Source organism: Orcinus orca, chromosome 1 (assembly GCF_937001465.1).
Source record: "Orcinus orca chromosome 1, mOrcOrc1.1, whole genome shotgun sequence".
Lineage (NCBI taxonomy): Eukaryota > Metazoa > Chordata > Mammalia > Artiodactyla > Delphinidae > Orcinus > Orcinus orca.
The window spans coordinates 147,930,006-147,943,998 of record NC_064559.1 but is presented as its reverse complement, the minus strand read 5'-3'; the positions used below and the strand labels follow the sequence as shown (position 1 = coordinate 147,943,998).

Below are 13,993 nucleotides of genomic sequence, written 5' to 3'. Positions count from 1 at the left end.
CAGCATTTTTTAAAAAATTATATCTCACAGCTACATCACGTAGCCCCATACTGGTACATGGTAAGCTTGCAGTTAATGTTTATTGCATGAATGAATATGTGAATAGTAATACAACAACATTAGTAAACAGCATCAGCATAAACTAAATGTGAGACAAATGTAACAATTTAGAAATATTCTATTTTTAAATTATATTAATATATTATATATTATATAAAATTATATATTACACATTAACATTTATCTAAGCTATTTATTCCAAACTTTAAGAATACGCAAAGACTCTTTAATAACAGCACATTTAACAGTTATGATGTGTGCATTACAGGAAATTTTGGAAAACGAAAGTTCAAGAATCAATGCTAAGATAGAACTTGGTGCCTACCAATTAAGTTTGAAATTATGTATAATTAATTTTACGCTGTACTATTTTTTCAACATTAGTTGTAGGATTCCAACTAATACTTTTATAAAGAAGTGAATTTGGGAGCCATAAACAATGATTCTATGTAATTCATGCACATGACATAAATCACAAAATGAATTCCTAAATGAACAAATCATATACATCCGAAGAGAGCACAACACTTGCTCAATTTAATAGTAGCATAATAATAAATATTTTGAGTGGCACTACACTTAGTATTGGTTTACTGATGATTCTACAGTTGGTCATAAATGTTTAGTGCACCCACAGGTCAATGGTTTTATGAGCCAAGTTTTCTGATTTACAGCTACTTGGTCAAGCCGAGAAGTGACATGCTTTTTCACAGACATTAAAACGGTATTGATGCTTGAAACTACAAGTTCCATGGAGCGAGGCTAAAATAATTTATCGAGTTAGCTAGATATCCTTCTAAAAATGCCATGTCAGACTGAAAAAACAGTTGTTGATACTTGGGTTGTGAATCTGTGCTGACCAACGTGGCCTAAAGTAGGAGGGACAGCAGATGTTTCAATGCCTGCTCCTTGAAATTTAGCATACGGCTGAGCTTCGGCGCCTTCAAAGAATAACAAATCCGAAATAATTCATGGCAGTGGAATTACTGATATTTAAACAGATGTCACTTTTTTTTTTAGCAAATGGAAATTGAGGTACAGATGGTGAGGGCTGGTATGTTTTAAAGTAGCCATTACGGATTAAAACTCTACATTTGTTAAATTAAATATCACAAAATATACAATGATGTCCATATTTTTCCCTAACCGAAATGAAGAAATGCTTACTTCAGTGTCTTGTCCCCTCACTACCTAGAGAGATATAGAGTATTTCTCAGGTCACCTTGTTCCATTCCTTTTTAATGAAATATAGGAAGAATTCCCCTGCTTCTGGGTACAGAAAGTATTATTAATTATCATATTAATAAATATCAGTTGTAAAGAAAATAGTTAATACTTGTACCTCCATATCAAGAACCTTATGGAAAATAGCCTGGGCTAAGCACTCCCGGATATATTTTTGGTGATCCCTCTTCATGATATTTAGCTTGTATTCCTTTTCAGAAAGTATCCTCCCATTTCTTGTGATCTGTCATGAATAAATAAAACATATATAGAAATACAAAGCAGAAAATGTATTGTTAGTTCCCTAAGAGAGAGAGATGGACCGTCAGTTGATCAGACAGAGAAGGAAGCAGCGTCTTTTAAGGCTAATGAGGTGTAGTGCTATGGCTGATAAATTTTCACTTTTAATGAATGTTTCATAAGGAAAAAAAAAAGAGAAAGGCAGTCTCATATACCCATCATTATGAAAACACATACAGGTAGTGCACTTGACGTTTAAAACAAGGTTTTCATTAGAGTAACAATTTTCCCAGGTGTTCTTTTCATTTCTTTTTTTGAACACGTTGGGGAAGAAGGCGTGGGGTGCTACCTTGAAATGGTGAATAGGAGCAGTGATCACAGGACTGATGATCTCACAGGAAATACTTTGAAGGGCAAAACATGTAAGCTACAGAGGATCTCATCAATTTGTTTTTAAAATAATTGGTTTCATTACTTTGTTTTCACACTGCTTTTCTTCTTTCATTCTCTAGCCCAGAATGTAATTTAATTTGCTGTGATTCAGATTATACAGTACTGCAGATACAAAGTATTTCAGATTGGTTTCAAGTGACATCACTGCAAGTCCCAGGAGTGATAGTTTCTGAATTTTATTTACTTGTTTTTCTTTTATTCCTTCCTATGGGCATATTTGTTCTATTTTTCTACATCTTCCCTAAACTGAGGATGTTATCCTTCCTGGAATGTTCATCTTCCTTTTCACTTATTTAAACCCTGCTCTTCTTTCCATACCTAATTCAAGTCCACATATTTCTTAATTTTGATAACTAGTATTTTAGTACTGTTGTTGCAACCTATTGGAGTATCGAGATCAGCTAGAGTTGTGCTACGAGTGATTGATTATTGATCATCTTTTTTATGAATGCATTTTCTAATGGAAGAAAGCACTGTGGTTATAGAAAGTGTGCTTGGAATTACGAATAACTCAGTTAGTCTTTGAAGTGTGTTGTCCATGGGATATCATGTCATGACTATCCAACCAGGAAAAACTGTTAAGAACTTCCTGCACTGCCCCTCCCTTAGCAAGTAACTTGTCATTGATATTTCTCCTCTGGGAGTATCTAATCTCCCCAACTAGACTGGAAGCTCCTATAGGGCAGAAGTTCTTAAACTTGAGCCAGCATCTGAAGAATCACCTGGAAGACAAGTGGAAAAAGACTGATGGACCCCACCCCACAGTTTCTGACTCAACAGATCTGGGCTGGGGCTCTAGAATTTGCATGTTCTAACAAGTTCCCAGGCGATGCTGAACACTCCTGATTCAGAGACTGTATCTGAACTGCTCTAGAGAAAGGGCTGCGTCCTTCCTGTTTGAGTTGCCATGCACATAATCAGTGTTCAATAAGTGCTTGTTAATGACGTTGATAAGTAAATACAAAGTCCTTCCCATTTATATATGAAGCTCACAGACTTTTATCTGAAGAAGTAGTGTTAATGCTACCCACAACAATTACAACAACAATTTATTACACATCTCTAATTGCTACAACAATCTTGAGAGCGGGGTATCATTATCTTTATTATCGTGGTATCATTATCTTTATTATCGTCCTTCAACTGAAGAAGTTGGAGCTGAGAAAGTTAAGTGTTTTCCTGAACATTCTGTCTTGTAAATGGCAGAGCCAGGTTTCAGCCAGGTGTGTCTGATAACAAAGCCCCAGGAGACAAAAAGCAGGCTCTCTGAGAACTACCCAGACAGAGTGCCAAGCACATAAACAACAATTAGAAATGCAATGCATATCCTTTCAACACCATGGCAACAATAGTTAAGGAAACCCACAGTGTTTTAAGAAAGTAAACAGCTAAAATTGTTAGTCACACTTTCTATAACCACACCCCTTACTTTGAATGGAAAACTACAGTGTTTTTTAAAGGTTTTACATTATAGACATTTAGAGAACTGGAAATTTTCTGGAAATGATAGTTTTGAAGCTAACGAAAGACACTAATGTATCAATAAACCATCACATGAAATGAAAGAGTTTTTAAAAATTTAAAGGAAAATTTTGAACTGTTCATGTCTTCCACACCATATCCTGTGATTATTAAAAACAATATTTTTTTTCTGAAGACAGTAAAGTCTTTTCTATCCTTACTCCTTAACAGTTCCTGGTTTATACAATATGTTCAATAAATATGGGTTGAATAAATGAGTGGGTAAATAAACAAATGACATATGCTCTTGAAAACTCATAGGGATTTTCCTCAATAATTTATAAGTTGCCTTAGCAGCCATCATGACCTCTCTTCCTATCTTTTGAAACACAGCCTCAAATATATAAATCAGAGCTTTGGAAAGGAAGTAATTTTTCTAAAATGAGGGAAATGAAAAGATGTCACTGATAAGCTCAAAGAGGAAACCAGAAAAGATAGGGAATTATTGGATTTAATGAAACAAGAGGGCAGGTAGAAATGAGACCAAATCTTACCAGCCCTGATCTCAAGAGATGCCGCCTTATCCTTGTATTGTTAAAATATCCAGCCAGGTGTTTATCCGTAAGACTATTATATGCTGCAAGTAATCTGGAACAGAAAAATGAAAACATTAAGGTTTTATGAAGTGTTGCTTGATAACCAAGGCAATTCTTGACTCTCACCCCCAAACTGTGCATAATCATTCATTCATCCAGCCAGCCAGTCATTTACGTATGTGTTTAAAAAACAAGTATTGAGCACCTACTGTTTTCTAGGTTTGATGATAAGGACTGAGAGACAGTCCTGATGCTGTTTTATCCCACAGACAAGTACGGAAATCAGACATGAACAATTAAGTTGGTTATGAAAAATCCAATAATAGAAACATGCAAAAAATCGTGGGGACACAGAGAAGGGGCCACCAACTCCAGTTGTCAAGAAAGCCTTCGTGGAGGAAGCCTGATGGAAAAGTAGGGGCTTCCTCAGAGGACCCTTCAGCCGCTGGTTACACACCCTAAATTCTAGTCACTCAAACTTCCTTGCACTCCCTAAACATATTCTCTCCTGTCTTCAGGACACGATGTACAGTCCCACTACTGGGAAGTCCTTTCCCTCAGCAGATATTAGCTAATGGAGAACATCTGTGATGCACAAGCATCTCTTCTCCCAAGAAACATCCCCTGATACAAACTGGGTGTGCTGTGTTACCCTCCCCTCTGTTCCTCTAAGACCTTGAGTTCCATTACACATCCACGATATGTTACTGCTTATTTCTTAGTCTACTCCTGTTGGTTTGCAAACTGGCACACACACACACAGAGGGCAAGGGAAGAGTGAAAAAAAAAGGCAGCCACTCCAGATTGGTAAGTGGCAGGATTAATAAGCAAAGGAACTTCCTTAAGAGACTTGTCTTGGGCAGCTGCAAGATGAGTTGCTATCCGCACCTGCCCATCAGAATCTTAAAAGTTTATATAGAGGTCTTAACTGGGTTCAGTCATGTACAAGGTCTCGATGACCTCCACAACATATTGCTCTCTTAAGTCTGCACCCTTGAAAATGGTCCCCACTGTGGGAATGGCGGGCAGAACGTATGCATTCCAAGGACAGGGGAGAGGGTAAGGAGCCTCTGAATGCCCAGGTCCGGCTTGAGGCGGTCACATCCTTTCAATGACCTCCTCCAATACCTCTGCTAGATTTGAAGGCCAGGATGGCGCATTATTCTCCGCATCCTTACTTATTTATTATGTACCTGAATAACGATGTGTTCAACACATGAAGATACAATTTTGTTTGGGACTCATTCTTACTGGTATAAATTTCAAACTAAGCTTCAGCTCAGCGTTTAGAAGTGTTAACTTCCACATATATATACAGACAATTTCATTAATTCCACATCCAGAACCAAAAAAAAAAAGTTCATAGATTACTGCTGATTTTTACGGTCTTTCATTTAAAAGAGGACAAATTGGTTCCTTGGTTACATGGTCAATATAAGTCTATAAAACAAAGTTTGAAACTACTTTTTCTAAGTTTTAACCTATCCCTCATTAATTATTATCTTACGAAAGCAGGCACACATATACATATACATGTATGTATACATGTATGCATGCATGTGCATCCATATGTGTGTGTGTATATAAATATATATATACACACATAAATGTGAGTGTGTGTATATAGAGAGACACAAAGAGACAGAGGGACAGAAAGAAAACACGCAAGCCTAAACATGGTCCTAACACAAAGTTGTCCTAAAACAAATGCACACCCTATTACCTGCCACAAAGATTTATAATCTATACATTTCATGAGCAGCTGATCCCTAACTTATTCTGAAACAAGAACAGGGACTCATAGAATCGAGTAAATATCATTAGCAACAATTTTATTTAGCTATTTGCACTGCCTTAATTACACGGAGATGGTATTGGTGACCTTTTCCTGTCTCTTTTCTCCTTAATGCCCATCTCAGGAAAGTTCCATGCTGTCAAATGGTAAGGAAAGTTTAATTTTGTCCACAAAAGAGACTGAAAAGCAGTTACAAAGCCCAGAAGCCAAGGTGCCACATGAGAGTTGCAGACCCATGAACAGCTGCAGAAACCATTATTTCACTGGGTTTACGTAAAAAGACAACCTGAGAGCTTCAGTAATGCACATACAAAACCAGCCCCGGATAATGCTTTGAAACCATCTTTTAAATGAACCGTCTTGGTGTCCTATAGTTCATCAAAGGTTTCCTGTCTCCAAAAGGTCGACGTTGTATCCCTTACCCTTTCTGAATCTCAGAATACCTTTTCAGCAACTCATTTCAGAAAGGTGAGCAGGTGTCTCTCAGTCCTAACAATCATGATTCCACAGTTCACAGATTCTTAAGATAAATCATTAGACTGATATCATATATAGTCTTTTGTCTGTTTTTCAGGCTCACATTTAAAAAAATCAATAGTTTTGGAATAGCTATGAGTGCTAAAACCCTGATTAAATGTAGTAGGGTCAAAATGTTAAGATAACGTGGACCTCCACTTCCCCGTTGACTGTAAAATATCCCATTCTTTTAATTCAGACTTTGAAACACTTCTAATATTTAGGTCTTAATAACAAAGCTTAGCCAGCTTTGGCACTACCTCATTCTAATTCTGCTCTCTCAGGCTCCTATTGAATGAGTCTGTGTGTGTGATGCTCCTCCAGTCTTACTGACAAGTGGAATAGGTCCAGGCGAGTTGAAATCTTTGCACACAATGATTTTCTCACCTCTTCCTGTTTAGGAAAGAATGAAGGTCTCTGGTTGGGACGCCATTTTTAAAGCATCTTTTTCCATGACTATGAATAATAACCAGCTGGGTCTCCCCAGGCTCAGCCATTTCTTTTTCAGACAATGCCTTAATTTTTTTAACTGAAACTTTAGATAAATGAATTGTTTGCTAACAAGAAACTATACTAAATTATATACAGGTTTAGTAAAATGGTTATTATGGACTGAATATATGTTTCCCCCCAAAATTCATAGGTTGAAACCCTATCCCCCCATGTGATGGTATTAGGAGATGGGGCTTTCAGGAGGTGACTAGGTCATGAGGCTAGAGCCCTCATGAATGGGATCAGCACCCTATAAAAGAGACTCCAGAAAGCTCCCTTGTCCCTTCCACCATGTGAGGACACAGGAAGAAAATGGCCATCTGTGAATCAGGAAGCGAGTTCTCACCAGACACTGAATCTGCTGGTGCCTTGATCTTGAACTTACCAGACTCCAGACCTGTACGAAATAAATTTCTGTGGTTTAAGCCACCCAGTTTATGGCATTCTGTATAGCATCCTGAACAAACTGAGACAGCAGCTAATGCAAACGTTTCCACAGTCTACATATAAATGTCAACCTCATTCTGACCAACAAGCTTCCTTCACAGGGAGAGAGTAATAATCCTGTGGCTCGGTCACAACCATGATCTGTTACAGCCTTCCCACTCTGCTCCTCTTCAAGGGTGCTTGGGATGGGTTTGCAGCCTCCCTTTGCACGTACTCAATTACAAGAGCTTTACTGACCCAGCCACACTTTGATTTAGTAGAGCTCTTCTCATCTTTCTGCCTTTCCTCTCCACTCACTGCTACTGTTTCTCCTCACCACGCACATTTCTTCCTTGCACTCAGCACAACCCTGGGCCAGATGAGGTCACCTCACCTGGGCTTTGGGTTGTGTTGCACCTTGAGTATTCTACTCCCCTTGTAAGTTACTGCCTGCATCTGTTGCCAAAGCTGGACTTCGTGGTCATGCTGCCTCAGTCCTGTGATCCTCTCCTGTTCCAATCCACAATATCAACAACCACATTGGTCACAGCGACCACCCGGCCACTGTGACCACATCACTCAAAAGCCATGCTGTTCACACAAAGGCCCATAACTAACTGGCCAGACCAGCCTGACTCGCTGGCTTCTTTATATGACGGACAAGACTATTTACCAACCCCTGTTCACTGGGTAGAGAAAGACCTCCTTTCCGGTTCAATGCGCTGGAAAACACTGTCTCCCAGGAAACAAAGCAACCCTATCTCTATGATGGTTACCATTTCCCCCACTTCAATCCACACCTCCCTGTCCCTGCAGTGCCTGAGTATTAAGGAGCAGCTGCTGAATCACTGGGAGAGCCGCCTTCCCAGCTATAGCCTTTCAACGCTTGACCCCTGAACCCCTGCTGCCCACCATGTAGAAGACGTAATTGGGGCTCTGAACTAATAAGGTCAATTCCTATCAAGCCCTCCATTTGCCCCCAAAGAGAGAAAGAGTATTCCATAGAAACCCAGACTAACAGGAAAGGCACTATCATATTAATCAGAAAACATTTATTGTATACTATTCTCAAGGCATTCTGTACAGCACCAGGGATCCAGAGATGGCACAGACACTACATTGACAGCGCTCCCAATTCAGTGGGGAGGTATGCATGCACATACAGTGTGTGTGTGTGTGTGTGTGTGTGTGTGTGTGTGTGTGTACTTGATTTCTTCCTGTGTCTTAGGTTAATTCTTTCACAAATAGTTACTGAGTGTCCCCATGTCAGACACCGCGCCTTCAGCTGGGGAAGGAGTATAGTATCTCTATCCCATTCTGCAGATTACAAAGCTCTTCCACATACGTAGTCTCATTCGTTTGCTTTCAGGCCTCTGGAATGTGAGTAATATCTAACTGTCACAGCTTTTCCATCTTCCTAAGATGGAAAAGCTCCAAAACAAGATTATTGCTCAACATGAGTGAGTCCAAGGAAAACATGCTGAAGGTAAGGTCTCCTGGACCATACTGATAGAAGAATCTCTTGAACCCCAACCTTCTCTCCCAGCATGCTGGACCCCACACTGTCTACTTGTGTGGAGGGAGAGGGATGTAGTGGTCAAGACTCCAGCTCCAGTCCAATCCTGGCTCCACCATTACTGGCTCCATAACCGGGAGCACGTGACTTAACTTCCCTGTCTATGCCTCGATTGTTCTGCCTTCCACAAGACACTTGAACACTCACACAATTCAGCCAAGTTATTTGCCACTTTACAACAAGGATCACCTTTCCTCCAGTTTCCAATAACATATTCCTCATTTCTGTCTGAGACTCCATCAGAATGGCCTTTACCATCCATACTTCTACCAATGTTCTGTACATGATGTGTAAGAAGATGGATGCTTCCTCTCCAGCTCCCTTTTCAGAATCACCTTAAAAGTTCCTTCAGGAGAAAATATTTTCAAACCATATATCTGATAAGTGGTTAATATCCAAAATATATAAAGAATTCATACAACTCAATAGCAAAAACAAAAACCTAAATAATCAGATTAGAAAATGGGTAGAAAATCTGAATAGATATTTTTCCAAAGAAGGCATACAAATGGTCAACAGGTGCATGAAAATGTGTTCAGCATCATTAGCCATCAGGAAGTTGTAAATCAAAACCACAATGAAATATTACCTCACACCTGTTACGATAATTATTATCAAAAAGGCAAGAGATAACATGTTTTGCCAAGGATGTGGAGCGAAGGAAATCCTTATGCACCATTGGTGGGAATTTAAATTGGTGTAGCCACTATGGAAAACAGTATGGAGGTTTCTCAAAAAATTAAAAATGGAACTCCCATATGATCCAGCAACCCACTTCTGGGTACATATATACAGGAAATAAAATTACTGTCTCAGAAAGGTATCTGCACCCCCATGTTCATTGCAGCATTATTCACAATCAAGACATGGAAACAACATAAGTATCCATCAACAGATAAATGGATAAAGAAAGTGTGATACACACACACACACACACACACACACACACACACCATACACTTGAATATTATTCAGCCATAAAAAATAAGGAAATCCTGCCATTTGTGACATGAACAGAACTTGAAGGCATTCTGCTAAGTAAAATAAGTCAGATTGTGAAAGACAAACACTGTATGATCTCACTTATATGTGGAACCTAAAAAATCCAAACATATAAACACAATAGATTGGTGGCTGCCAGGGGCTCAAGGGCGGGAGAAATAGGGAGATGTTGATCAAAGAGTACAAACTTCTGATTATAAGATGAATAAGTTCGGGAAATCTAATGTACAGCATGGTGACTTCAGTTAACAACACTGTACTGCACACTTGAATGCTGCTAAGAACATAGATCTTAAATGATCTCACCACAAAAAAATTGGTAATTATTTGAGGCTGTGGTAGCATTAACTAAACTTACTGCCAAAATCATTTTGCAATATATATGTGTATCAAATCATTACATTGTACACCTTAAACTGACACAATGTTATATGTCAATTATATCTCTATAAAGCTGGAAAGAAAAGGTTTTGCATCTCACAACTTTTCCAGCCTCTACCTATTACCAGTTCCAAAGCTGCTTCTACATTTCTAGGTATTTGTTATGGCAGCACCCCACTTCTTGGTACCAATTTCTATCTTAGTCTATTCAGGCTTTGTAACAGAAATAGACTGGGTGGCTTAAACAACAGACATTCATTTCTCACAGTCCTGGAACCTGGAAGTCCGAGATCAGGGGGACAGCATGGTCGGATTCTTGTTGAAGGCCCTCTTCCTAGTGTATAGATGGCCACATCTTCTCATTTGTTCACATGGCAGAGAGAAAGAGAGAGGCAAGCTCTCTGATGTCTCTTCTTATAAGGGCACTAATCCCATCACAAGGGCTCCATCCTCATGACCTATTTCCCCAAAGCCCCATTTCCAAATAGCATCATATTGGGGATTGTGAATTCAACATATGAATTTGAGGAGTATACAAACATGAGACCATAACAGAAGGCATAACTGTCTCCATTTTGTAGATGAGGAAAACAAGACTTAGGTTAAGTCACTTGCCAAAGATTATGTAACCTAAATCTTGTTCCTGATAACATACACCAAATCACAGTGAAACACACTTACAAGGGCTTGCTAAGGTGTGGACCAGGATGTTAAGTATAATAATGGAAAATTGTGAATCATTAAATATTCACAGAGATATAATTCCATCAGTTTCTAGTACAGAGATAAGAAAACTTTAAATAAAAATTCTTCAGATGAAAATTAGCTAATACATACCTGTCATTTATAATTAGCCATATCATTAGCATAAAAACAATGTACTGAAATCTTTAAATCATCTTACTCTCTTAAATATATATATTTCTGCAATCTACTTTATACTACAAATTACCTGGTACACTTGTTCAGAGAGAACATAAAGAATGTTTTTAACACAACCAGTTTTATTTAGCTCAAATTCTTGTGACTTAGCCCATCTGAATTAATGAAATTTGTATTCGTTTATTATTGCTCTGTACAAAACTATCACACGCTAGTAGCTTGGAAACAACACAAATTTATTATAGTTCTGGATGTCAGAAGTCTCATACAGGTCTCACTAGGTTAAAATTAAGGTGTCGGCAAGGCTGCATTCCTTCTGGAGGCTCTGAGAGAGGATTCTTTTTATTTCCTTTTCCACATTCTAGAGGCTGCCCACATTCTCTGCCTACATTCCTTGGCTCCTGGCCCCCTTCCATTGCCAAAGCCAGTCAAGAATTTCTCATGATGCCATCTCTCTGATTCTGGTTCCTCTACCTCCCTCTTTCCCATTTAGGGACATTTGTGCTTACATTGGGTCCACCCAGATTAATCCAGAATAATCTTCTTATTTTAAGATCAGCTGCTAAGCAACCTTAATTCCATCTGCAACCTTAATCCCTCCCTTGCCATGTAAAGCAACATATTCACATGTCCTGAGGATTAAGACATGGACATCATTTAGAGGCCATTATCCTGCCTACCACAAGGTCTTTCTGTATCCAAATGTCAGGAAGCAGAAACACTGGACACTGAATGTGATGGCGTTTGGGCTATGATGTATATTGTCCAGTGATTTATCATGCCAACGATCCCCACTTTCAAAAAGTACACTTCCCAGGTAGAAGAAGGCAGTTCTTGGAGCCACACCAGGATGTACAAAACAAGTTGGGACCTACTTTGCTGATCTAATTTTGATATGCCACATGTAAGCACTAAGACAAAAGGACAAGAAGTACACCAAGGAACATCTCAAACAATTTACATTTTTTTCTCATAAGGATAATAATAGAGAAGTAACTTGCTTTAGGTGAATCTAATTTGTGAAAAGACAGATTATCCCATAGGACATAATTATATTCATGTCAAACACCATCTATTCAGCACTTAACACATTTCATTAAATTCAAATAATTATTATATAGAACACTAAGAAAGAAGAAAGTTTTACCAATTATACTATGACATACCATTGACTGTAACCTGCAAATGATTTTAGTAATGTGAAACGTGAAAAAAAATCATTTAGTATTAATGAAATAGATTTCCACGCTTGTTTACTACTACACATATTTAGACACACCTGGGAAAGAGAAAAAAGAAGGGATATAGAAGAATATGGAAGGGTCCCCACCATTAAAAGCCTCAAAATGAGGTTAGAGAAAAGGATTTTATGCATAAAACAATTAGAAAGCATATAAAAGTATACTTAAAAAGCACTCACAGTGGTGTTTTGGAGCTTGCCTATACTGGCTCTCATAAGACAATTGTTAAAATGTTCAGGAATTTTGCAAGCCATTGTCAGCTTGAAATTGGCCAGCTTGGGAGTATTTACACCACAGAAATTGGAAAACACTACAAATCAGGGCTCTTTTTTCTTTCTGAAAAGCCAGTTCACCAGCACACCAATGACTAAATTTAAAAATAAGTGGCAAGATATATCACATGGGATAAATCAAATGATTCATTCTATGAGCCACATGTATGCTTTACATCCTTTTAATCCAGAAATTCATCTTTTGTATGTAGTATTTGACCAAAGGGGCTCATATTCTTATTCAACTGTTTCCTATCCCTAATAAAAAAAAAAACATAAGGACTCCCACAAATACACTGACATTTTTCAGCAGCATTTTAAGAAATGTTATGCAAGATATCTCTTTACATTGCCACAAATGGAAAGGTTCAACTCACCTACCAATCTGGAAAAACTGATTACACTATTTTATGCTTAACAGATTCAAGTGAGACTTAGGTGAATGAGCACAGTTTTATTACTAAGGATGAGAAGCCGAGTGCAGAGGTGCTTTGCATTTCAGAGGTTACGAAATCTGCAATTTGTAGAGTTTGATAGTGTCCAAGGAGGGTCTATATCAAATTTCCACTGCTAAGGCAGGCTTCCAGGCAGATAAAATGTTTCTGCAACTCACATATTAAGTGCTTGTACTGGGAAAGCAAGTTAAACAAATCACAGGATACTGTGGCTTGATTGCTTTCATGCTACAGTTCATGAGGAATAGAGCTCCATCCACCAACCCAGACACCTCTCTTACTGTCCATCAGAAAATATTTGTAAGAATCCACCGAATTCCCGCTCTACGAAGAAACTCAAGCCACCCAAGTTGAAGATTTTGAATCTCAGTAAGAGTCTTAGCAAAGAAGTTAATAAAATCTAAATTTAAACAACTTCCTCAAATAAAATATCTGAAAGCAACACTAATAACCAGAAAAAGCTTTTTATCATTAAAAACTGCATGTCTGATATTTAAGAGTGAGAAAATTTAAGAAATATGTGACCAGACACCTCAACTCTTAAGAGGCGCAATGATTTTCCTGTAATTATTTAAGGCAAATAAATCTCTAATACTTCCTGCCCAAAGTAAAAGAAAAGGATGAGATTTAGAGCCAGAAGGCTTGAGGTCAAATTCTAACTCTACCCCTTAAAAGATGCCTGCCCCTGGAGAATTCAATCTTCTTCTCTTTACAATTATTATCACCATGAAGTAAAATGCTGTGACTGCTTCCTGAAGTGGATGATCTATGTTTCCTGGCCTGGAAATAGATTTACCTGGAGCTATTACATCATTGGATTATAGAAATTCATATGTGAAAAGGTCTAGTCAACTCCCTCATTTTATATTCAGGAAACTGAGGTTCTAGAAGTAGGCATGATTCATCAGTAAACTCAGATCA

At 38.2% G+C, this 13,993-nt stretch overlaps 1 protein-coding gene across 5 annotated transcripts in view; it reads right to left on the bottom strand.

The window, feature by feature from the left end:
• Window positions 1-13,993, bottom strand: part of ERICH3 (glutamate rich 3) — a 112,019-nt gene that overhangs the window by 73,465 nt on the left and 24,561 nt on the right. For all 5 annotated transcript variants that reach the window (XM_049703139.1, XM_033405978.2, XM_049703135.1 and 2 more), the window contains exons 2-3: window positions 3,993-4,086; window positions 1,403-1,528 (exon numbers count right to left, since the gene is read on the bottom strand). In XM_049703139.1, coding sequence (XP_049559096.1) covers window positions 1,403-1,528; window positions 3,993-4,086 — 220 coding nt within the window. The remainder of the gene's footprint in view (window positions 1-1,402; window positions 1,529-3,992; window positions 4,087-13,993) is intronic.